Here is a 25691-nt window from a genome sequence, read left to right as displayed (position 1 = left end):
TACTAGTTGAATGTCAAATATGACAAACTGTCGAATTTTTGTTTTGTAGTATAAAATATAAAAAAGGTTATGGCAACGACTTATTTACGTCCTTTGACAAACCCAAAACGGGTCAAACTAGTATCAACCTGTGACGTTTGTAAAAACCGTAAAGTTAAATGTGATAAAGAGCGACCAGAATGTGGAACTTGTAAAAAAACTAATCGAAAATGTAGTTATACTTATGCGGCTCTTACAGAGTCAATAAGAGAAAAACAGAGTGGTGGTTTTAGGTCACAATCTGATTTTAATTTTCTTCAAACCCAATTAAATAATTTACAAAATATACAATTTGGACAATTATATGAAGAATCGGGTTATTTATCGATGGCTTCAAGAGGTTTCGGTGAAATTAATGATAATAATATTACTGGAATATTATCGATGCCAATGACTTCAACAACGAATGCTAATGATTACAATAGTTTTGTATGTTATTCTGCTTTTTTATTTATTTATTTTTTTTAAAAAAAAAATAATAATTAATCTTTTTTTTTAAAAATAAATAGGATGCAACATCATTAATTACATCCGAAGTTTTGCAAAATTCTTCAAATGTTGCATCATCAATTCAGAGGAATGTTGAACAATGTCAAGTATGCGTTTAGTTATCTTTGCTCTACTTTAAAATAATAATCCATCATTAATTTAATATTTTTAAATTCGTCGATAGTACGATCCTACATATTTTTCAAATTATGTCGATTATTCCACATTTACACAGGAGCAACAACAAAATTTATATCAAAATCAATCAACTGAGCTAATTCAACCAATTCAATCGCAACAAACTCAACAAACCCAACAAAATCAACAATATCAACAAAATCAACAAAATCAACAACAAAATCAACAACAAAATCAACAACAAAATCAACAGATACAATACACAGATCAAGGAATGAGCTTTGATGATACAATTATGGATGAGCTTGCTTCTGACGTCGAGAATTTAAAACTTTATGAATCAACCAGATATATTGGAGAAGGTTCATTACTAATGTTTGAAGGAGGAAATGATGGAGAGTTGATCATACCTCAGATGCAACCGGATTTATCACAAGTCGATAATTCATTAAAAATTTTACCAAATGAAGATACTATTGAAGAGTTGATAGATTTATATTTTAAGGTATTTATTTAATTAAAATTAAAATTGAAATAAGTATTGAGTATTAACTTATGAATTTTTTTCTTTCTTCCTTTTTTAGCATGTTCATCGATATTTTCCCGCATTAAAACAACAGACTGTGTGGAATTCTGTTCGAGACTTTAATAAACCGCAACATTTGCTCTTGTTGAATTGTATTTTTTTTACGGCTTCACCTTTTCATGAAGATCCAAACAAGAGAGATGGAAGAATATATTTTCTTAGGGCCGAATGTAATTATTTTTTTTTTTAAAAAAAAAATCGGCTTAGTTATTCCAAAATTAATATTTTTTATTGCTTCACAAGCTTTGCTTTACGAATATTGTACACAGCCACACGCTCTTACTGTGATGTCTATAATTATACTGGGACGTCACAATAAACAGGTATTTGATTTTTCATTATTTTTAAGGACGCACATGATGATCGTCCCGAATTATATACTCCGTATCCTTTCACAACAACCGTATTAAAATATAGATCGGAGCAAGTTGGATGTACAGCGGTATTGCAACAAAAATGTTATTTGAACTTGGTTTACATCGCAAGCTCAAGAATTCAAAGATTAAGATACATAAAGAAGTGTTACAATCAAGAAATGAAGCATTTTGGATGTGTTTTATTTCTGAAAAGTAAAGCATTCTTATCTTTATTAAAAAAAGCGTTATTTATATATACATTAATTTTTAATTTTAATTTTTTCTTATTTTAGCTTTGTTTCGGCCACATATGGACGTCCTAATATGATTGATGAGTCAGATTGTGATGTTGATGTGCCTGATATGCCATCAAATCTATATCCAATGGATGAAAAGACTAGACTTGAAATAGCTTATATTCATTTAATTAATCTTAGTAGGATCTGTGCAAGAGTACGCAAGTATGTGCATGCAGCGTCAAGACAAAGATTTTTAATGCAAGAAGATGAAAATAAATTTAGAGTCTTAGATGCCGCACTTGCAAGTTGGTTCCATTCCTTACCAGAATGGTTAAGGTTTAATGAAATTAATAAAGATTCAAATGGAGTCTTATTAAATGGAATTGGAGGTTAGCTTACAATTTTAAATCAATTTATTTTGGTAATTATTAATATAAATTATGTATATTTTCTTTTTAGGTGATTTATATATCTTTTACTATGCAATTTTGATTCTTTTACATAGCAAATATTTAAACCCTCCAGAGGAATGTGATATAACTGCATCAAATTCGCACACAATTTGTATACAATCTGCTACGATTATAGTTCATTGCCTTGAAATATTACTAGAAAAACACCCAGACTTTTTTGCTTTTGCGGTATATGGTCCATTTGCAATTAATCCAGCAAAGCGAGTATTTTCTTGGCAAGCAAAATATTCTGAAAATAAAAAAGCTGGGGAAATGCTTAAGCGACTTGAACTTTTAAAAAATAGAATCGCCATAGTTTCTAAAGGTTATGATCGTGGTAGAGTTGATGGTGAGGAAGGAATGAATGAAGGTTTAACAGAATGGTTAGGAATTCCAACTCCTCGAAATAAGATAAATGGTGAAGTAATTATTCCAAGAGAATGGGAAGTTTTCATTGCCGATGATGATAGAAATTTGAGAAGACAATATAGTTTGATTGCCAGGAAACAATCTGGCGGACCTTTTATGCCCAGAAGGAAAACATCAAGTTATTCAAGAGCAATGAGTATGAGTAGTAATTCTTCAATTTATATGAAAGGTGTTAGATTAAATTCGGGGTATGATTATATGAATTCAAGTCAAAATATGGATGATCTTAATTTTATATTTAAAACGGACAAAAGTTTTGATTTTTCAGCATTTTCGCAACCATCAGATCAAAATTTTAATTTACCTCGAGTGACATTAGATGGTGTACTTGTTGAAGAACCAGAACAATTTGATCATAAACAATTTGGTGGAGGTTCACAATATCACACACCTCTACAACAATCACCTCAATTACAACCACAACAATTTAATTCACCTTATCATTCACCACCTCAACAATCTCAACAATCTCAACAATCTCCACAACTTCATGCTTCAGATTTTTATACGCCACTTAATCTTTCACCACAGCTTAATCCTCAAGATTATAATTCTCCTTATCAACAATCACCTCAGTTACAACCAGAAGACTATGGCAATTCTTCTCAGTTGAACCATTTTGGTTCTCCACATTTACAAGATTCATCGCAGTATAATTCACCACAACTTCTCCCACAACAATATCACTCGCCACAAGTACAAGATCAACAACATAGCACACCATTGCAACAGTCACCACTTTTACCACATGAGGAATTTGATTTAAAACATACAATCATGATGTCGCCAGAGCAATTTTATGATCAGATTGATAATAAAAATATTTTAAATTCCAATAATGATAACAATAATTTGGCTTGGACACCTCCATCTGAATGGAATCAATCCAATAATAATCATGATGATAATATTAACTCTTCGTCATTATTAAATTCTGGAGTAAATACATTGTTAACGCCTCCATCAGATTTTTTATCTGAAACTTCTTTAGATGATATCACAGATGATGGATTTTGGCACGTATTACATAATGAGAATAATAATCATCTTGGAAATTCACCTTTAATAGATGGTAGTGGACTATCAGACGGTTTAAATGAGAATGAAAATGAAGATGGTTTAGGAATTTCTATAGAGAACAAATAGGTTAACCTTTCTTTTGAAAGACTTTTTTACAATTTATTTATTTATTTAAATCAAGACTTTTTTACATTTATTTAAATCCAGACTTTTTTTTCAATTTATTTATTTAAATCCTTTCTCTAAAATTATTATAAGTAAAATAGAAAAAAAAAAATTTTTTGTAAAATTCAATTCGTCATACATTTATTTAAATTATTTATTTGTATAATTTATTGAAGTAGATAAAATAAATTTCTGCAGCTTATGTATAATATTTTATATATTTCGGGCAAATCCAGATTTATAAATCGCGCATTTAAGTATAATTATCCCTACTATGCTCGCGAATTAGTAATATTAATTATATTATGAGAAATAGAAATATTAGGATTATAATTTAAGAAAATTGTGAAAATAGGAGAGTTGAGTATTGAAAACAATATGAATTAAGTAAATTGGGAGACTAACATCTAAGCAATATCTCGCTAAGCCCCACGCAAAGTTATAACTTTCTCAAACTAATTAAGTTCGAGTTCTAAGAGAATCTATTTTATTTCCGCCTATTTTTGCGATCGTCATGTTATCCCACTGCGTTTCTACGGAAAAAAATTGTTTTTCTACATGAAAAAAAACATGAAAAATGAGTCTTTTGTTCAACGTGACAAAAAGCTTGAAATGAGAATTTGACAAGTGGACAAAACGCGTTAATCGTGGTTATCATATAAATTTTTTTATTTTCATCCAATTAAAATATGCCACGAAACAAGGCGAAAAAAGTATAAAATTATGTTAGATATTCATTCGCCTTTTTCTTTACAAATCCTAATTTTTAGTAAATATTGATTAAAAATGATACATTACTCAATGAAAACGCTTTTAACTGTAACTTTTTTATTATTATTTGTTAGTTTACCATGTATTCTGGCATTATATGACCCAAACGGTCCAGTTACATTAGTAACAGAAAAAAACTTTCGCGACGAAGTTTTATTAACAGAGGTAAATATATACATATATTGTTTGTTCTAAATTGTCCAATTTAACGTGTTTTATTTATTTATATGTAATTTTAGCAAGTTGTTTTAGTGGAATTTTTCGCGCCTTGGTGTGGACACTGTAAAAAGTATAGTATTTATGAAAAGTACTTTAATTTCTATTGTTAAGCAAATTAAGTTAACGTGAAATTTTTTGATTTTTTATTACAGCCTTGCACCAGAATATAAGAAAGCTGCGGAGAATCTTAAAGGTCTCGTAAAAGTGGCAGCTATAGATTGTGATGATCAATCAAATCGAAATGTTTGTTCTGCTTACGATGTTAAAGGTAAATTAAACGATGCTTCATTTATTTCATTTATTTACCTATTTGAATAAAATATATATATATATATTGTTTTAGGATTTCCAACGATAAAATTGTTCCCAAGTCAAGCAGTACCAGATAAAAAGAATCCCGGTTCATTCCTTAAAAAACCCAAAGGTACGCAAATAAATAAATAAAATAAATAAAATAATATATATTAATATTAGCATTTAAATTTCTTTAGATTATAATGGAGCAAGAACAGTAAAAGCGATTGTAGAATTTGCACTTTCTGAAATACCTTCCTTTGTACAGCCAATTTCCGATAAAAACCCGACAAAGAAAACGTTGACTATGGATGAATTCTTAGCCAAAGATGTATGTACCGTTAACCATATTTTATATATAGAAAATTCTGTTTTTAAAGAATCAATTATAACGTACTAATTTTAATTTATTTAATTATTTATTAGAATAAAACATTATCAAAAATTATATTGTTCACAAATAAAGAAAAAACGACCCATTTATATAAAGCATTATCAGTAGAATTTCATAACCGTTTACTTTTAGGAGAAGTTAGACAAAAAGAATCTGAAGTTATTGAAAGATTTAATATAAAAAAATTTCCAACATTAATCGCAATTGATAAACAGACCGGTGAATCCACAGAATACACAGCAGGTAAAATATGTTAAATTTTTTTTTTTTATGTTGTAAATATATATTAATATTAAATATTTTGATTATTTAGAGAAATTTAATTACGACAACTTGGCCAAGTTTTTAAATAAATTTGCTTTGCCCAAAACAAAACCTTATTCTGAAGAGAAAAAGGAGAAAAAGAAAGAGCCTGAAATAGAAATTGAACCATGTAATTCTATTTTTTATTCGTTTAGGAAAAGCTTGAATCAAATCTAAAACTGATTTTAAATTTTTTTTTTTATAGACAATCCTGAAATAATAAACGCAAATTCACAGGAAATATTTGATAAAGAATGTTTGTCAAAGCCAACAGGACTGTGCATTTTTACATTTTTACCACTGGAATCAGAATTTGAAGAATCCATTAAAGAACACGAATCAAATATTCAAATATTAAAAACGGTTAAAGAAAAACTTCACCAAGAATTCGGAAATTCGATTTATTTACGATTTTTATGGTTTAATTCTATAGATCGCGGTTCAAAAAAATTAATTCAGGATTTTAAGTTGGCAGACGTTTTTCCAGCTTTAATGGTATTAAATCCAAATAGAAAGGTATATAAACCCTACCTTGGACCATTTGACGAAGAAGGTATTGAAAAGTTTTTAAAAGATGTAGTTAAGGGTAAAGTAAAAAGTTATGGATACAATTTTAATGTTACTTTAAATAAAGACGATGAGAAAAAGGAACATAAAAAAGATGAATTATAAAATATTTAGCAAAAAAAAAATGGAACATATATAAGTAGAAATTAATACCGTGATATAGTAAAAAATGAACATTTAATTGAATTTCAATTATAAATTGTAGGATTGTATTTTATTTTATTTAAATTTTGTATTAAGATTAGAATTTAATGTAATTATTAAATGTAATAACTATTTCTAGTAATAATAAAAAGTTCAAATTTTACGAGTTTCCTTTGCTGTCTAGATATTACAAAATCTTTAAAATATTCAAAATTACTGATATTATTTGTAAAATATTAGGATTAAAATATAAAGAATACTAAACTAAATGAGAGAAATTAAAAAATTAAGAGAAAATTATATTAATTTTGAATTTTGTTAGTAAAAAGATTAAATAAATAAAATAATCTAACATGGAAAAAGAAAATCTATATAGGTAAATCATTAGTAAAAAAATTTTTACTAATAAAACTTTCATAAGAATTATTATTTTTTGAACTCTTTTTATATTTACTCATTATCATATTAATATCTGATGATCTCTGCAAATAAGGATGCTGATAAGTTGTATTAATGCTTGCACGAAATGCATTTATGGCAGTCATTCTCACTAATGGCCCTAATAAATTTTTTGTAACCACCATGCCATTTAATAAAGGCCCAAATGGCGGGATTTTATTATCCCGATAAACTTCTACATTGTATAACTCTATATTTTGGCTACCGGTATTCGTAGATAATGGTGATATGATTATTTGAACGTTACCAAAATCTCCTCCTATTGTAGATTTTCGATATTCCCTATAATGTTCATTCCATATTATATGCACATGATCATTTCCTATGTGCCGTTTCTAATTAAAAGAAAAAAAAAATTATTGATAAAATTAACTAACAAAGTACTTTTAAAATAACAATTAAAGACACTTTATAATACCTTTCGAAGTTGTTTTAAATCTGTAGGATCTGTTGGCATTCTTGTTACATCATGAAATATTATTTCCAAAGTTGAATTACAATAATAAATTGAAGTTGTTCCATTTGTGGAATTTCTTTCTAGTCCACCAAGATATCCTGGATGAGTGGCTAAATCAATTTCCCACCCAAGACTTGTAACGAATTCGTCATATTCATTACTTCCATTCGTGTTATGTAAAATAGACTGTTCATCTTCTTGTCCTGATCCAACATATAATAAAGCAACCTTTATACATTCACGTGAATATTTTTTATCAAGTAATCGGATATCTCGGTATAATGCTGGACCTTTATCAAGCATACTTATTGATCCATCTTTAAATGTATCAGGATTTAACCATCCAATATGACTTAAGAATAATCGACATTGCTGATAAGGTTCCAGTGGTTTTTCAGCTTCTGGAGGTATAACTGGTAAAAATGCTTTTGATAATGAAAAGTCTGCACCAAGTGATAAATGTGACGTAGACCTTGAATACAATGGATTTCTTGAAAGTTGTTCGGAAATTTTATTTCTATTATTTCTATTACTTTTATTTTCGGTCACTTGGTTCATGTTATTTCGTAGCGACATAATATTTTCGTACCAAGATGATCTAAAAAATAAAAAAATTATAATTAATTAATTATATTTATCGGTTCGAAAAAAACCTGTACAATAATAAAACATTATTCGATTCAATAATAAGGCTTATAACTTACGCTTGACTGTCTGTAGAATTAACATAAAGTATTTCTTCCTGAATGTGCCTATCCAATTCTTCCTCAAATTCAGTCTGGAAGCCATCTGTTATCGTTTCCGATGAATCTAATAAAGTCTCTGATAACGATGTGTTCTCGCTCACGCTTTAAATAACAATGTTTACATTAATTTCGTTAAAGGACAAAATTATTTTGAAAAATAAATTCCCATACTTACTAATATAACAAATTACTCAACATATCAGATTGTTCGTTATTACAATTTTCGGCCCAAACAGGTATTCCATTTTTATCTTTGTAAAAATTACTTGTTCGATTACGTGATTTTGTCTTTGAATTTCTATATTAGTAAATACAATATATATATATATATATAAGTACAAAGGACGTGGTATTAATTGTTAATTTAAATGATTGTTAAAAAAAAAGGCAATACAAATAAAAAAACAAGATTAATAAAACGTACGATAATTTTGATTTCGATGATGTTGGTTCAACTTTGATATTAGGTCTCAATGTCATACATTTTGTAATTTCAGAATGTTCCGAGTCACTACTTTGTTTTGAATTAGGAACAAAATATCCTTTGTAAAACAACTTAGTATCCCAAGTATAACGGCCAGTCATATCACGAATTATCAAACGCGATCCTAAACAAAGATTCGGAATATATTTTAGATAAGAATCCTTCCAAATTATGAATATAAAAGAATTGTACATACTTGAACTTTCATCTGGCATTTCAATCACAGTGATAATAGTCCTATCATTAAAAGAAAAATATTGGTAATGTTCGGCACATTCATCATCTTTAGTGTCGGATCCTATTGGGCCAGTTAAAGTGCTGTATGAAAGAATTTGTTTAAAGTATCAAAGTATTAACAATTAATTTCATGGTTTTTTCCTGATTCTGAATTATCGAATAATCCAAATTACAAACCTGTTTATTGTTGCAGGACCATAAAAAGGAGCAAAATTGTCAAAATGATGTGTCAAATGCAATAATACACACTCAGCAACTTCCTATAAATAATAAAATAATTCATTTAATATAACTATTCAAAAGAATAATAAATATGATATTATGATATTAATATACCTTAACAAAATTTTCATCCTCAATATCATTTTCAATGCCAATTTGAACATAAGTTTCGCTACTGAAATTTATTCCTAATGAAATTCTGCGCGCCGATTTTTTGAATCTCAATTTTGTTTTCTTTCCTCGATTTCTAAATGGAGCAGGATACACTTTCTTGTAATAATTTAGTGATTCCGCCTAATAGAAAATAAAACAAGAAATTCAAACTCAATAATAAATACAAATTAAAATAAACAAATAAACTTTTAAGGTATAATTTTTCTCATACTCCACGATCTTCAAATGCCAAGTCGATCACATCAAGAACTAGCTGACATAAATCAGTGTCTGTGAAAATGGATGAAGGAATCACCATCAACCACTCAAGTAGACAATAAAACAGCTTGGCTATTATGAATCCTAAATTTAAAAAAGAAGTTAGTATTGTCCTTTCTAATCAAATTTAGTATAAATATACCTCTTCCATTTCTCACAGTTGCTTTTTGTATCGTAATATGTTCATCCAGAGCTCCAATTAAATTAGCAAAAACATCTTGGAGAACCATGATATATATCTATAAAATGATAATACACAAGTTGTATTATAATTAAGAAACCAATTCCAAATCAGATAAAAAAAATAGTTACCTCTTCATTATCGGACCACATTGAAAAATTTTGTGCAAATGCAACTAAGCAATCTGCGGCTGCTGAAACTACTGACAATTGACTCCAATATAACTGATCCAACATTGTTCGAAAACATTCTTTAACGACAGTCTTATGTGGCCTACAAATATTGATTAGTTTATGGATGTAATTGTATAAAAATACGGGAAATAGACAAATACCAACCAAATTATTGCAGTAAGTTCATCAAATGCAAGTGTACAAATGCCGTACAACAACATATTATGCATGTCATGATTTTTTATCGAATCTTCTGTCGACAATGAGTTGATCAATGCTTCTTTCAACATTAATCTTTCCTAAAGTTCAAAAAGTGACGATCAGTTATTAAATAACAGTTAACCAAATAATAAACATTGATTTTTCATTTCACACTTACCTCAGCACATTTTTGACTATCCAACATACCGAAACCTGGTTCATCCAAATTGAATTGTTTAAGTTATTTAAATTTTTTGCGGAATAGGAATTTTTACAGATTTACTTACGTATGAGTGAACAAAGTACGGTGATAGCATTTTGTCTTGTAGAATCAGGAATCCTCTTCGAATCATGTTCAGATAATAAATTTCTTATTGATTCAATAAAAGGACGATAAAGAATATTAATTCCTGGAAGACCTTGAGAAAATAGCTTTGTGGAATTATTTATTATTGCATAAGTTATAGTTCTATCAGAATCAGTTAGCCCCTTCATCATAGTACGATAGAAATCAGGATAAGATTTGTTAGATTCATGATGCCGACGAGACATAATTTTGCAAAGTCCACCATATGCTAATGCTCGCCCGGGTGCAAAGGCTCTACAAAAAAAAAAAAATAATGGATACAATTTTTTTTAAAAAAAATTAAAATGCGCGAATGTGAGAGACTTACAGTGGCAAGTTGCAAGCTTCGAGAAGCCAAGGAGCAAATTCATAAATCGGAGGAAGAGGAACATTCCCAAATTGATTATAGCAAACCTATTAATATCACATAAATATTTATCAATAAGTAAAATTCAAAAAAGGACCAAAAAATGATATAAAAATTACCAATTCAAACATATCTAACATATCTATTAAACACTTGATAGCATCAGTGTGATATGGAATAATTTGAATACAATTCAAATTACCCAAAGAATAAAGCATGCTTTTCCATACTAATAATGAACTTTCAGCAGTCCATGATAATACATCAAGATGAACAAATTCTGGACTTCTAAAATTAGCCAAAGACATTGATAGTTTTTCGTTACTGAAATTCGGTTGAGTGAAAAATACGGCCGAGGTTCGGTTTGACTAATTAAAAAAAAAAATTTAATTTTGCGAAACAAGATTTCAAATAGCCATAGCAAAATAATCAAAGAAAATATTACCTTGGCTTCATTACCAATGTCACTACGAGCGTCAAAAAAATCATCATCATCATCATTTTCGTCTTCATCTGACGAAATGCTACCAGAATGCAAAGAGGAAGCAGTAGGTCCATGATTTCCAACACCTAACAATTTTGTATCAAACTGGTTCGTATCTGAATGCATGCTCAAAGTTCGTCTTCCGGGTTTACCATGCTCAATAAAGTTCTTAGATGACCCTGGCGATGATAAATCGAAATCTTCACGTGAAGAAGTGCTGCCTGAAGATTTATGTTTTAATGAAAATTGTTTTGCACGATTCTTGGAAGGTTTTCGACGATGTTGATGGCGTTCCAATGTTGAAAATTCTAAAAGACGTCGTTGTAACTCTACTTGATTAAGATCTACTTGATAAACATGCTTTGAAAGAATCTTTGTCAAACGCAACATGATTTTCTAAAAAAGAAGAATTTGATTGAATTTATAGATTGAATTTGCATGACTAAAAATAATTAAATAGTATAGGAAAAAAGTATTAGATACTTACAGTCCACTGTGAAATTGTTTGATACCATCTTACACTAAAACTCAGTTGAATTGCCAATTTATTCCATAACTCTGGATCTTGAAATTCTGACCGAGTAAACGCGTATAATGTAGTCTTAAATAATAAAAAAAAAATTGAATATACTTATTGTTATTAATTGATATTATTAAGAATTTTTCACTTACTTCAATCAAATAATCGGCCAAATCATCAGCCAACATTACAGAAGGTATTGAAGCATACTTGTCACTTTGATTCATAATCTTTCTCTGAACATCTAAAAGTGACCTCAGTAAAGTTTCCCTAATATACAAAAAAGTCAATATTTAACATAAAAAGATATAATTATAAATTCAACGCGTACCAAGTTCCTAACTCCAATTCAATAGAACTTTCAGTCGTCATCGAACGATATAAGGACAAAACATCTCTATAAATAGAAACTTGTGCCTCCACCTCAATATTTGTCATTCCTCCATCAATAGTTAGGAATGAATGATCATCGAACACGAGATTTAGTAACTTTATATATCTTCTAAGATAAATATTTGCATCTGAATAAGACATAGCTGATGTCGGCGTCAGATTTGGAGTTGTGGATACATCACTTTGACTTGTCGAAGGGGATGAAAGAGGCAAATTTTGATGAGATTTACGTAAAAAGGCTGGTCTTTCTTCTTCCTACAAATTAAAGAATTTTATGAGTTTGATAGAAAGTGGGAATTACTTAATCTAAAACTCTAATTAAAAACTAACCCCACTTAGAATCCATACTCCTACTATATGAACTGCACCTCTAACGATATCTTTATAAAGTGGACTACCAGCTGGCAACATTAATGACTGCCTTACTATTTCATGTGCAAATTCACGATTCTCTGGAGCCAACACTATGGACTTTAAAATAGGTGTTGCAGGTGAAGGATATGAAGAAATTGTATCCGATGCACTATAGTTATCGAGGCAATGATGTATGAAGAATGTAATTAAAGCTCTCAAAATTGTCGGTGGACATCTTTGAAAACCATATTCTTTAATAGGTGTTTTTTTTTTAACAGAAAATTAGTATATTAAAAATATAATTTAAAATGAAAGTGATAAAATTTGAATACCTTGATCTTCAGGTAACAATCCAAGAAATTTGGCGCATTGAGGAAAAAGTTTTACAAGATATTGCTTTTTAATTAATTCAAAATGAAATTTGGCAGAAGCAAATGCTGCGTCAATTCCCATTCCTATAGCAATACCGTTATCAGGTTCAATACTTTCTATTGCAGGAAATTCATAATTTTCTGATGGTGGTATTGATCCAGCTGCTACATGTGCTAATCTAACTATACTGCCTAAATCTATTTGAATTAAATTTACCGCATCAGTAAATGTTGGTTGATGTGGATTGGGAAATAAAGCTCCTCGAGGATCACCTGGTAAAAAAAGGGGTTATTTTTTTTTAAAAAAAAAAAAAAAATTCTCATTCTGTATTCTTCTTACCTCGAATTAATTCTTGGCCTAGAGCAAGAGGAATATAACTTTTTCTCCATCCTTTGTCTTTTGTATGATACGTTTTTTCATCCATACTTTTTATTTGATCGAAAAAAAATATATCTAACGAAATAGCATTTGAATATAAATGTAGGCATTCGTCTAATTCCATTGTTTGATCATTTAACCATAATATCAAAAGTTGAAATCCTTGTATTCGAACTCGGGGATGATTTCCATGATCGAGCAAAATTGATAATATATTGGCTTATTGTATTAAAAATAATTCAAATGTAAATATATTATAACCAAAAAAATTGAATAAAAATTTCTTTTATAGAAAAAAATAAAACCTATATACCTATTTGTTTTTTTTGCCATCCAAGCCTTATTCTGTCAGGTATAAATAAAAATATTTTACGTAATAAAAGTAAGATCTTATTTAAATTCAAAAATTCCTTTGATGTAAATGACGACGGACGATCTGTTTTCTCTGTTTATAAATTATAAGATCAATACTTTTTTAATTTATTTATTCGAATTAATTGTTGAAAACAAAATTTTAAATTCTCACGTTTTATTTTATCCACTTGATTCATAAATGATTTATAAATTACATCGAATACATCTTCAGCATTTTGTTGAAAAAACTGAGCCTGATCAAATTCACTTGTGAAATCTTACACATGAAAGATAATTTTTTTGAACAAAATAAATTGAAAAATCCGGAAATAAAAAATAAAAAAAACAATTTATTATTAGAAATTTGAAATATTTTCATATTTTAATACATATAAATTTAAAAAATAAACTTACCTGTAAAACTCCATAATGATGCGATCCTAGCTTTTGGCCTTTGCTTTGCATCTAAAAATATCTTTGCTTTTTTTAATAACTTTTCATCTTTTGTTTGAGATGTTTGAGATGATATTAATAATTTTTGTTCTCTACTACTAATCTCAAATAGAAATTGTTTTCTTGGAGAAGAAATTGACGAAGCACTAGAATTAACTGAATGATTTGAAGAAGAATTTGTCCCATGTTGCATTCGCTTGTTATTTAAATTATTATTTGAATCAATATCAGACAAACTATCACTAAAGTCTTCTTCAACTGTTGGCGATAAAGGAGAGGACTGCGAGGGGGAAACCGGAGAATACTGTCCGTTATTAGAAGTACGTATACTTTTCTTTCGTAATAATCGCTGAAAAGGTGGTTGTTGTGTTGAATGCGAGGATTGATTTTGAGAAGGTTGATTTTGAGGCTGCTGTTTAATTGGAGCATTAACGGCAACTGGACTTGGAGGAGAAGCGTTTTGTATATTATTAGTAGTTTCTAATCTATTTGTATTTATTTCAGCTATTAAATCCTTTGGTCTTTGTGAAGAAACCGAAGCACGTCTATGTAAGATTTGATTTATAGCAGTGGCGAATGTCTGTTTTGTTGAACTACTGGAGCCATCTCCATTACTGTGAGTACCTCTTCGTTTTCTAGCAAGAGACACTGTTTTTTGTACTTTAGATCGTTCCCGCTGTTCATTATTTGTAGAACTTTCCTTAACATTATCGCTATTACTATTAATTATTTCGTCAGGATCCATCCGTTTGTTATTTTGTTAGAAAACGGTCGTGTCACTTACCTATTTTTGTGGTAATCAGGTTTAATTTCTGCTGTGTCACATGAATTAATACAAATCATGAACATGAATTCACGATATTTTACACGGTTACACGGAAAAATTTTAGATTCCTATCTGATTAATAAAGCACAATAGCATACACTTCAAAATATGATAAATCAAGATACATGGTGAAAATCTGTAGTAAAACGTGCGACCAGATTTCCTGAAAACGTTTCCCAGGGAACTTTGAGAAGTAATTATATCTAGTATTAAGACAATCCAGGGAGTTAATTATTAATAGTGTACGATTTTCACGGAGACCACAAACTTTTTGTCAATTTTTCAAATCATAACAGGTAACAATAGATCACATTAAATAGATTGAAGATAAAATTATATGTTCAATATGTTAATTGCTCCAAGTTTATCAATATCGCATACAGGACTTAACAGGAGTAGTCAGGGAAGGTAGACGCGTTCTTGATCTATTTAATCACGTGATACAGAAATTTAAACAAGAAAAAATAATGATCAAACTTGTACTTTTGGAAGTAATTTATGCAAATAAAACATTAATCTAACCTTTTCGCATGCTAAATTAAAGTGCTCAAAAATCTAATCAACTTAACGATATTAATGAGATTGTACGAACTAAACGAGTTCTAGAACCGGTCGTACCGTAAATTACATAATAATTTGGTTCCTTTACTAAAAAAAAAATTCAGATTATTCACTTTCTAACTTTCTATAATAACTTTTTTTGTTTCATCAGCATTATTTTCTTAATGTGACTATCCTACAAGGAGATTAAAGAGTAATCCTTCCTTGCTTTTCTCCATAATTCTTGAAATGGATACGGCGCATCTCCCATAATTAATACCCCCTGCTAAGTCCATATAAATGACAAGAAAAACTATATACCATGTTTAATTTTGTTAATTCCGATTAATTAAATAGGCTATTCATTTCTATTATAGATCAGATAATCAATGTTTATACTTGTCCATTTACAGTAAAATTTGTAACAATCTATATTTCTTTTTTTCTCATACTCTAGAAAATCCTCGGCTGTATTAACTTCCCAAAAAAGTCTTTGAAATGCAATCTGATATTAATTAGCCGATTTAAATATCATTTCATAAAATTTATTTGGTCGAGTTTTAGTAAAGATGAACGTATGCTTCATCTATGAATTAATGCCTTAAATTTCACCGAAGAATATATCACACCGCCCATAAATAAGAATGATATGCTAAAAAAGGATCGGTAATCGATAAAAATATGTCTATTTTTGTACACGTATAAAGTAATTGTCACTAACGTTGGTACAAACTTCATTTAAAGCATTTATTAAGTAAATTAAGGCTGATCTGATCCTCGTCCATGGTAAAAGACTGAACCCAATCCTAGCTGAGTAAATTTTTAAAAATGATCTAATGATAAATATAGGGTGAATATACAAATTATTTGTGTTATATATAATATCATTATTAATACACGCTCATTATCAATTTATAGTTAAATGCAATATAAGATAAAATAGTAAATTAGATTCTAATGATATAATACAAATTTATTTTTTAAAATAGCTTAGTAATAAATGAGCTAAACTAGATCTTTTAACCTGTATAGCCGTTATAAATTAAATAAGTCATTTCAACTTAATTGTTTATTTAATAAACACTTATTCAGTGATTGAGGGGGAAGATTTAAAAAGTTTTGAAAAATTACGATAGAGTTTAAGCAGCAGAATCAAAGAGGCATAAGAGGGTATTTAAACAAGGAAATATATATATATTGCTTATTCTTTTAAATAAAAATTATTACTTTTAGATAAAAAAACAATATTTTGTAACTTTTTCAATAAATAAGGAGGCGAAGGGAAAATGTCGAATAATATGTGTTACGCTGTTACGCTTACAAGACCATACAATTAGGAGAAACTAGTAATTGTTTGACCCTGACTACATTCAAAATACTACATAATATGTTATTGGAAATAACTACAAATAGTTGGGAAATTTTATACTTAGTTGTTATATTCATTTTACTAGGATAGAAAAAATTGTGTATTAAAAATCATGTTTTTGTTCCTCTCTATATATTACATAATAAAAGAAGGTGAATTAACGTTGCAAATTTCAATATTATTAAATCTACATTTTATTGTAACTGTTTTTAACTTGATATTCCTCAAAAAAGAATAATACACGAGAGATATAATGACAAAGTAAATTAAATAATTATAATTACAAATCGTCCTAAGTCCTAACAACTTGGTAATGAACATTATTTTGGCTTTTACATCTTTCAAAATATCAGAATTTGAATTGTAAATGATATAAAGTTGAGTGAATGTTAAGTTCTTATTTTCACTGAAAGTAAATTCAAAATATTTAGTGAATATCATGATTCCATCTCACTTTTCCGTCAAACGAAGTTCTCAATATTATTGTAAGTTCCGAAAAAGTTTATAATTATTATTTATTATGCTTCATAAAATATGAAGATAGCCACAGAGATGCTTTATCCACTATCAATTGTAATAGATCAAAATATTTTATCCGGATCTTACCATTTAGATAACTTCAACGATGGATTAACATCTGATAAAAAAGTATGATTCTGATAACGAAACCAAGAGCAATATATATATATATATATATATATATATATACAGTATATATGAAACAATTCCTCAAAGCTTCCTTTCAACTTGCATTCTTTTAATCATGAGTCTGTTTCTACCTCATAATCAAAGCGGTAAGTCCTTTTCTGATCATTTTTCTATTATCTGTGATTGTAATAGTTATAGAAACACGGGTTTTGTTTTTGTAGGTAACGATCCGGTCGATCCGCCGATCTAGTTGTAGGTTGTCGTGTCGGAACTTGTGTAACATTCGTGCACGCGTTTACATATAATTTGTTTGTAAACTTGACTAGACTAAATTGACCGCAGTTAGTATAGTATGACGAAATACTTTTATAAATGTATGTATAAATGGAGTAAAAACTTGAAATAAACTTACCATCGATCTGAAAAAAAATTTTTTTTTTCTTTCATAATTTATAGCTTTTTTTTTATCCATTTTATTTCTTTTTATATAGTATAAATTAAAGATGGCACAACCAATAAGCTCTGAAGAATTTCGTAAAAGAGCCAAACGATTACTTGAAGCGTTCGTTTATGATTATTTGAGAAAATCTGGATGTACTGATACAGCTAGAACATATTTCGAAGAAGTTGGCCTTGATAATTGGCCTCCTGAATGGTTAATTAATGTAATTAGAAATGAAATTATAACAAAAAAACAAGAAAATGAAGTCATAAAAGAAAGAAAGAAAAAAGTCCAAATGCATCACGTAAGTTTATCAAGTATATAGTGATGTTGTAAAAAGTAAAAGATGTACAAAAAAAAGTTCATCTAATAATGAAATTTATGAAGAGGGGAAATAAAGGAGAACATGCTAACGATGATGATGGAAATAAGAAAGAAGAAAATGAAGAGCATATTGAAGGTGACATAGTAAAAATGATGTCAATAAAATAATTTTTTAAATCAAATTTTTTTAAAAATACAAGGATTTGTAAGTTTGAAGATTGTTAAAAAGTAACAAAAGAATTTTGAACTTACAGTGAGTACGGGAGAATCTCAGAAAGAAAATAATGAAGAAATTCGGAAAGATACAAATTTCAAGGATGTAGAAGAACACGTAGAAGACGATACAACAACAGGCGATGCCACCAGACATAATTATCATTGTTCTAATGAATTCATGAAGTCAACTTCAACTGATACAACTCTATTACCACCTTTTAATGCGTTTTCAAATAATGAACTTCCTAGTATACCATTACCATTGGATGTTCCGGGTGGATTTCTCAATGAGTGGTGGTTAACTTTCTGGGATTTGTTTAGTAATTTGCAGGAACGTAATTCGAGAATATCTTACGGTAATTCCTTTGAATAAATACTTAGCATCTAACTCTCCAAAGAAATTAAATTCCGGTCACTTGCTTTTTAATAAATAAGAAATATATCTGTGATACAGCAAATTCAATAATAACGGTGTTCGGAAATCTGAATTTTAAATTAATTCAAATTACTATAAATTAATTTTATTCACCATAGATAAATTATAAAATAAAATAGATAGTTGCACCGGGGGATATCTCTTCATCTATTTATCATATCCTTCACCTTTAATCCTATTTGTCACCTTTATATAATATTGCTAATTTATTAGAGTAGGTTATTAGAGAGAATTTAAATATCCCCCTGGTTTAAGATATAAATAATTAAATTGTTTAAACATTATTATATAAATTAGAATAAAATATTAATATTATTATTATTAAGCTTTATAATTAGAATTATTAGATATTTTTTTTTTAGCCTACTTTCTTTGCCCATATCCTATGTTTGCAAAAATAAGATTCAACCTTATTTACCTCAATCATCATTTTTTTAGCTATATCTTCATAATCTTTTTTTCTTATTGATTTTTTAGTTATTAAGGTTCTTAAAATTAAAGAAATAACTAATTCTGCACCCCAGTTACCTAATTTATAATCCCAAACACCAACTGGACATTTACGTATATCTTTTTGAATATCCTTCACTTGATTCGTTGAATTTAATATCTTTGGTAATTCCAATACCAAGTAAGGATTTACTTTATGAGATCTCAATGATGCACGAACTATACAGAAAAAGAAGAAATTAATATTCACAAATTTAATCAAAAAAAAAAAAAGATAATATTGATGTACATACATTTTTCGATATGTTTGGTCAATATGGGAGTTTCAGGACCTTCACCATATAATTTTATTTCAGCTTCCATAATTTCCAAGTAACCACCAGGTTTAAGTATACGAATTAATTCAGGTATAATAATTTCTTTCCATTGAGAACTAGAATACCATAGTATAGCGGAATGTACAAATATAAAATCAAAAAAATTATTTTCAAAAGGTATTTTATCATTTAACGTTTTTGATTTAATAAATTCAACGTTTAAAGGTTTTTGTAATGGAAAACATGATATTGATTCTACTCCATAGAATATGGAATTTTTGAAGTCGCTTGACATTTCACAAGCCCAAGTTCCCGGGCCACATCTTTAAAAAAAATCAAAATACAATTAGATTGAGACAAATTAAGGAAAAAAAATATAAAAGAACACATTAATAGGTCATTAATAGGCCATGTACCTGAAGTCTAAAACTTTAGCACCTTTTTGTAAACATTCAGTTACGGGAGAAGAAAAATTTCCATCAAATATCGTTCGATACACATCATGAGAATATTGTAATCTATCTATTTCTAATTCATCTAGATTTAATAATCTTTTGGTACTACTACGAAAAATATGAAAAATGCTAAGCTTTGGTATGGTTGATTTTAATAATTTCATTTTATTATTATTATTATTTTTTTTTTAAAAAAAAAAAATGAGTATATATTTAAGGCTTTTGGTCGGTTTGAATTTTAAGGTAATAGACTAAAAAGCAAGCCATGTATGTTAGGATTTTTATCTATTACAAAAGTCGTAATGATTTTTTTTTTTGAAATTTTTAGTCAATGACATGAAAAATGAATTTTTATATATAAAACTTAAAATCATTATTTTTATATATAAAACCTAAAATAATGGTTGATATTAATTTATTCTTTTCCTTTTTTATGTCAATTTTAATTTATAGATTTTCGTGGATTTTCGTGAATCTTATTTTATTTTTGAATTTGACTTTAGGTATTCATACGAAAATCATTGTCGATTAAATCCAATTCTTTTCATTTAAAAATTACTAATTGTGAAAATCGAATATCGCATTTTTTTTTTAAAAAAAATTCATATCTATTTAAGTCTGTAAATAAACAAATAATTAAAAATAAAAAGATCATTACCATTAAAGTTATCATTATAAATCAGTCGGGAAGAACGGGAAATCGGAATTTGTCTCTATTCTAATAATAGCAGGGAATGAATTTTTTGTTTCACGATTATTATAATGAATTCTCGATAAATAAACTTTGATCGATCTTTCTTCCAAACCAGGAATCTTTTAATTATACCGGAATCGAACGCTAACAATCTTCATTTTATCATATTATGTACCATCATTGAATTTTATATTTGATCATATGCGTTAAAAAAAAAAAAATCGAATATCTGAAACATCTGAATCACTTGGTAACTCGGATTATCAAAATAATTAAAATAATTTACATTATGAGCATTATAAATAATCTAAATAATCTTAAATTATAATTATATATATACAAATTTCAAAAAAATTATTCGACTCGAATGTAGTTCAAAGAATAATGATTTATTACATTTTCTTATATATTGTAAATAAAATAATACAATTTCCTATATTATAATGATTTAATTATTTTTTTTTTTTATGAGTAAAATAATAATAATGAATGAAATCTAATTTTATTATATTTCTCAATATATGTGTATGAAACTTTTTTAGGTTATAAAAAAAAAATCCCGAAAGAAAAAAAACTAAAAAAAAAAAAATGCTATAAAATAATATGAATAATATATAAATAAAATGTGTAAATAATATTACATAACACTTTTTTTTTATCTATAATCAAACAATATGTTTTAATTTATCATTATCGTCAGGATCAATAAATTTTTGTAAATCATCATTATTAAATCCAAAGGTTTCCTCTTTTCCTTTAGGTTTATCATGTTTAGAAGGTTCACTTTCGTTTCTTCCCATTCCATCTATTCCATTACTTGAAGATCCATCTGTTTCATCTTGTCGAACGATTTGAATTTGTTTATAATTAAGATCATTCTGTTTAACACTTTGATATCCATCACGATTACCTCCTCCGCTATTAAATGCTTGATATTCTTCGTCGCCATCATCATTAAATATATCAATTAAAATTTCTTTTGGAATGATCATTGTAATACCAGTCAAGAGTATTCCCATGAACATGACCCACATACAAATTAAATTCGCTAACCGAGTTTGGCAAACATATCGTAATCCTGGTTCCCCATAATCATAATTTGTTGGACAATAAAATGGAATATCACCTAACTCATTTATTGTAAAGATCGTATAAATGACTGTTAAAAATAAACGAAAAGGTATTAGATTTGAAAATCTTTTTTTAAAAAAAAGAGAAAGAGGAACATATAAATAGTAGTAAACTTACTTGGAATAACTAACCATAATACTGTCGTTAAACTAAATAAATAAAAATAGGAAAAAAATATATTATGTCAATGTTTTATTTTTTTTAAAAAAAATAAATCTTAATCATATTTTTCTTTTTTTTTCATACATAAATTCCTTGCTCAAATCTTCTCTAGCAAAATAGCAGCAACAACAAAAAATGAGGAACGCTAATACTATAATAATATAAAAAATAAAATTTTAATTTAGTATCAATCGTATCAATCCAAAAAATTGTATTAAATGAACCCTTAATATATATAACTCACAAAGTTGAAATAAAGTAAGAGATAAATATCTAAAATATTGAGTATACTTTCGTTATTATTATTAGAAGAATGAAGTCAAGCTTTTTTTAATTTAAAATACTTACGTATATTCAATATATTTACTATAAGGGATACTATACTCATCAAATAATCTTAATTTTTGTATTTCTATAAAAAAAAGGAGCAACAAATTTAATAAATAAAGATCAAATAAAACAAAATAAAATAAAAAAAAAAGTTTCTTTGTACCTAGAATAGGACAAATAAAAATTAAAGGAAGTTCAGCAAACATTAAACAAAAAATACTACATATGATGGGACAAGCTAAAATATCTTTTAAAGCCATTTTATTATACATGTAATTTTTTTTTCTTTAGGAAAAAAGGTGAAAAAGGATCATAAAGATTGATGAGTAATATAAAACTTAAGAGTAAACAATAAAAAGTTTTAGTTAAGAATATTAATTTGATGATCTCTTTTGTAATTAAACTTCCGATTTAAGATTGATTGATCACGCCAAAATCAGTATATTACCACAATAGGTATTGGTACTCGTATTTGTCTTACCTATCCTTACCTGATAGATAATGCATGTTATAGTGTGTATAGTGTGACTACGGTTGTAACACTATACTATACTTGATTACTATATATCAATGATGTATCAGATAATATTGGGCTGTTTATCATGCCCGTTTTACTGTTTTATATTACCCCTGTTTGACAATTTTTTGACAATCACAATTGTTAAAATTTTAGTTTATTTTATTTAAATCTAATAAAAATACAGTAAACTACACGTCATACACGTCACTTTCTTTTCTCTCGTCATCATTTTTTATGTTCGATTTGACACCAAACAAATCATTAATCTTACGTTCAGGAATAAGAGCAAGCACAGTAAAAAAGAATGTAGTCAAAAACATTATCCACATAAGCATTAAATTTAAAAATCTAATCAAACAAGCATTATAATAACTTTTTGAAGGATTAGGATAAGAATAATCTTTTGGACAAGAAAAAGGAATTGGACTCAATTCATTAATCGTAAAAGATGTATATAAAACTTTTATAAAAGTGGTGTAAATGCGTAATTAGGAATCTGATATATAACACTTTTTATAAGGATGAAATTAATGAAAAACTTGCCTGGAATTAACACCCATAATAATGATGAGATTCTTTGTTATTAGAAATAACAAATATTAAATATTGATAACGAAAAGTTCAAGAAATACATTAAATGTTTAATGACTAACCTGTTTATCCATTTTACTACTTTTTGCCAATTATCAAAACAATTTTGAATGTATACAGTCAATGCAGTTGAAACTAACGATGATTAAAATCGATTAGATAAAAAAAATAACGCATATATACATATATATATATTTTTGTACTTTACCAAGTGTAAAGATAACTAGAGCAAGATAAATATATTCAATAGGTTCGTTAAGAGGAAGTTTATGTTTATGAAACAAATTAATTTTCATGATTTCTGTTTTTTAAAAAAAAATGTATGTATAAGTTATTGCGATAAAACATTATTTGTTATTAGATATCTAGATAATCTAATTACCAAAAAGTGTACAAAGGATGACTGTAGGGACCTGGACTAAGTATAAACAACTCGTACAACATGCATAAAAAATTGTTGGAGTGTAATCCATTTTTTTTTGTTTTTCAAAAACTCCTTTCTATAAAGCATTCGTTTTTTAGAATAACTTTTTGGAAAGTTGAAACGTAAACGATTCGTAAAATGCCACACTATTAAAAGATACGTGTAATATAAGCCATGATCTCCTTTTACTTTTACTTCTTTTACTGCGTGTTTATCACGTGAATTATAATAACCAGAAAAAAAAAACTGATAAAAAGCGCTTATCAAAAAAAAAAAAATGTTATTCGTCAAAATTTAAGGACATTCTATAATACAATTCTATAAAAAAAAACACTACAATTTTTTTTTTTTACCATTCAATTATCATCATTATTAGACTCAAAATCGACATCATCATTGACATGGACATCACGAAATATTTCAGAAATTAATGAATATATCCATGAAAATAGAACAGAAATTGAAGCTATCCACATCAAAATGAAATTTGATGTTCTTATTTGACATATAAAACGAAGTCGAGAGAATTTATAATCGTAATTTGAAGGACAAAAAAATGGGATTTCACCTAAATCATGAACTGTTTTTACTGAATAAATAACTATTTAATTATTACATTTTTTTGTGAAGGATAAAAAAAAATTGAGTTGTTAAATTGTGTATATGTATGTGTATATATATATATATACGTTAAAAATATCTTTTTTAAGAAAAAATAGTGATTTTATAGATACGTTAATTCTTACTTGGAATAATTATCCACAAGATCGCTGAGATACTAAATAACAGAAATATTTATATACATGTATATATATACACATATTGCAATCAATAAATTATTAAAAAAGTGATTCTAAATACCTTAGAAAGAAATTTGTTAACGCTACATCTGGAATGCAGCAGCAACAGAAAAGAGAACTTGTTATCAAAACTATTTAAAAAGTAAAAATATATATTAAGTAATTTAAGTGACATGAATGTTATATCTGTCAAATTCCTTACCTAATTGAAAAATTATAAGGAAAAGATACCTAATATATAATTTATAAATTTAAATAAATAAATTATTTTTATTATTATTATATTATGAGAACACCACTTACAAGAATTCAATCGTGTATTCAAGTGGAAGTTTATATTCATAATATAATATGATCTTTGTATATTCTATAGTTTAAAATGAGTTAAATAATTTAATAATATCTTTATAATATTTTTTAAAAAATTAATATTTCCAATTTTACCGAGAATTGGACAGGTAATGAATAATATGCACTGTATTAGACAAAAAGGCGTCCAATTATCGATTATTGTACGATAAAATTTTTTTAAATCTTTCATGATTTGTAAAGAATTCTAGGGTAATTAAAGAAAAGAAGAAAGAACTCGAGTAAAAGTAGTCAATTATTTCATTATGCTTATTATATATACACACATATTATATTTGTTTCATTGATGATTCGTTTGAAGTTTTTTTTTTTGATGATGTGTATTATGATTTGGCATCGTTAATTCTTTTTTATTTTTTTTTCAACTGAAGTTTCGCCACATATAAAATAAATTTATATGACACGTTAATTTTATTTATTTTTTTTATA

At 27.5% G+C, this 25691-nt stretch overlaps 7 protein-coding genes across 7 annotated transcripts; 3 read left to right on the top strand and 4 right to left on the bottom strand.

Moving 5' to 3' along the window:
- Positions 1-69: 69 nt before the first annotated feature.
- OCT59_013654 (uncharacterized protein) lies at positions 70-3874 on the top strand (the record flags this gene model as incomplete). The annotated part of the gene is made up of 8 exons (XM_066141654.1): positions 70-468; positions 549-635; positions 713-1171; positions 1251-1422; positions 1496-1575; positions 1670-1821; positions 1902-2236; positions 2307-3874. 8 exons carry the CDS (start codon positions 70-72, stop codon positions 3872-3874), a joined length of 3252 nt encoding a protein of 1083 aa, XP_066001772.1.
- A 799-nt stretch (positions 3875-4673) lies between these two features.
- On the top strand, positions 4674-6787 carry OCT59_013653 (uncharacterized protein). Its single transcript, XM_025324732.2, has 8 exons — positions 4674-4849; positions 4924-4973; positions 5056-5171; positions 5247-5327; positions 5395-5528; positions 5624-5834; positions 5905-6024; positions 6100-6787. Exons 1-8 carry the CDS (start codon positions 4700-4702, stop codon positions 6564-6566), a joined length of 1329 nt encoding a protein of 442 aa, XP_025184676.1. The 5' UTR covers positions 4674-4699; the 3' UTR covers positions 6567-6787.
- A 186-nt stretch (positions 6788-6973) lies between these two features.
- On the bottom strand, positions 6974-14963 carry OCT59_013652 (uncharacterized protein; the record flags this gene model as incomplete). The annotated part of the gene is made up of 26 exons (XM_025314667.2): positions 6974-7399; positions 7483-8119; positions 8226-8369; positions 8443-8565; positions 8692-8875; positions 8948-9069; positions 9166-9248; positions 9325-9504; positions 9596-9726; positions 9785-9881; positions 9955-10096; positions 10162-10295; positions 10376-10410; positions 10485-10798; positions 10872-10957; positions 11030-11278; positions 11356-11790; positions 11882-11995; positions 12067-12184; positions 12246-12562; positions 12638-12912; positions 12994-13305; positions 13373-13630; positions 13725-13856; positions 13938-14042; positions 14180-14963. 26 exons carry the CDS (start codon positions 14961-14963, stop codon positions 6974-6976), a joined length of 5937 nt encoding a protein of 1978 aa, XP_025184677.2.
- A 3051-nt stretch (positions 14964-18014) lies between these two features.
- Positions 18015-19038, top strand: OCT59_013651 (uncharacterized protein). The gene is made up of 3 exons (XM_025314668.2): positions 18015-18347; positions 18431-18503; positions 18622-19038. The coding sequence occupies exons 1-3, from the start codon at positions 18105-18107 to the stop codon at positions 18954-18956; spliced, it is 651 nt and encodes a 216-aa protein (XP_025184678.1). The 5' UTR covers positions 18015-18104; the 3' UTR covers positions 18957-19038.
- A 339-nt stretch (positions 19039-19377) lies between these two features.
- Positions 19378-20405, bottom strand: OCT59_013650 (uncharacterized protein; the record flags this gene model as incomplete). The annotated part of the gene is made up of 3 exons (XM_025309091.2): positions 19378-19688; positions 19763-20109; positions 20203-20405. The coding sequence occupies 3 exons, from the start codon at positions 20403-20405 to the stop codon at positions 19378-19380; spliced, it is 861 nt and encodes a 286-aa protein (XP_025184679.2).
- An 899-nt stretch (positions 20406-21304) lies between these two features.
- Positions 21305-22938, bottom strand: OCT59_013649 (uncharacterized protein). The gene is made up of 6 exons (XM_025314669.2): positions 22722-22938; positions 22577-22640; positions 22473-22501; positions 22313-22379; positions 22184-22215; positions 21305-22094 (listed from the first exon to the last, which is right to left on the bottom strand). The coding sequence occupies exons 1-6, from the start codon at positions 22828-22830 to the stop codon at positions 21601-21603; spliced, it is 795 nt and encodes a 264-aa protein (XP_025184680.2). The 5' UTR covers positions 22831-22938; the 3' UTR covers positions 21305-21600.
- Positions 22939-23205: 267 nt separating this feature from the next.
- OCT59_013648 (uncharacterized protein) lies at positions 23206-24362 on the bottom strand. The gene is made up of 5 exons (XM_025314670.2): positions 24052-24362; positions 23878-23970; positions 23732-23804; positions 23622-23653; positions 23206-23538 (listed from the first exon to the last, which is right to left on the bottom strand). Exons 1-5 carry the CDS (start codon positions 24140-24142, stop codon positions 23267-23269), a joined length of 561 nt encoding a protein of 186 aa, XP_025184681.1. The 5' UTR covers positions 24143-24362; the 3' UTR covers positions 23206-23266.
- Positions 24363-25691: the final 1329 nt, after the last annotated feature.

This window comes from Rhizophagus irregularis, chromosome 21 (assembly GCF_026210795.1).
Source record: "Rhizophagus irregularis chromosome 21, complete sequence".
Lineage (NCBI taxonomy): Eukaryota > Fungi > Glomeromycota > Glomeromycetes > Glomerales > Glomeraceae > Rhizophagus > Rhizophagus irregularis.
The sequence above is the reverse complement of the archived record's forward strand: the minus strand, read 5'-3'. Positions and strand labels throughout refer to the sequence as shown.

Bases quoted from the DNA above. Each gene is read 5' to 3' on its own strand.
- OCT59_013653 (XM_025324732.2), top strand. From the start codon at position 4,700: ATGATACATTACTCAATGAAAACGCTTTTAACTGTAACTTTTTTATTA. The intron at 5,529-5,623 runs GTATGTACCGTT...ATTATTTATTAG, and splicing joins ATGAATTCTTAGCCAAAGAT to AATAAAACATTATCAAAAAT. The intron at 5,835-5,904 runs GTAAAATATGTT...TTGATTATTTAG, and splicing joins ATCCACAGAATACACAGCAG to AGAAATTTAATTACGACAAC.
- OCT59_013651 (XM_025314668.2), top strand. From the start codon at position 18,105: ATGGCACAACCAATAAGCTCTGAAGAATTTCGTAAAAGAGCCAAACGA. The intron at 18,348-18,430 runs GTAAGTTTATCA...AAATTTATGAAG, and splicing joins AAAAAGTCCAAATGCATCAC to AGGGGAAATAAAGGAGAACA. The intron at 18,504-18,621 runs GTGACATAGTAA...TTGAACTTACAG, and splicing joins AAATGAAGAGCATATTGAAG to TGAGTACGGGAGAATCTCAG.
- OCT59_013649 (XM_025314669.2), bottom strand. From the start codon at position 22,830: ATGTATAATAAAATGGCTTTAAAAGATATTTTAGCTTGTCCCATCATA. The intron at 22,380-22,472 runs GTGAGTTATATA...ATATTATTATAG, and splicing joins TCTTACTTTATTTCAACTTT to TATTAGCGTTCCTCATTTTT. The intron at 22,216-22,312 runs GTATGAAAAAAA...TTATTTATTTAG, and splicing joins GATTTGAGCAAGGAATTTAT to TTTAACGACAGTATTATGGT.
- OCT59_013648 (XM_025314670.2), bottom strand. From the start codon at position 24,142: ATGGATTACACTCCAACAATTTTTTATGCATGTTGTACGAGTTGTTTA. The intron at 23,654-23,731 runs GTTAGTCATTAA...CTAATAACAAAG, and splicing joins GTAGTAAAATGGATAAACAG to AATCTCATCATTATTATGGG. The intron at 23,539-23,621 runs GCAAGTTTTTCA...CTTTTATAAAAG, and splicing joins ATTATGGGTGTTAATTCCAG to TTTTATATACATCTTTTACG.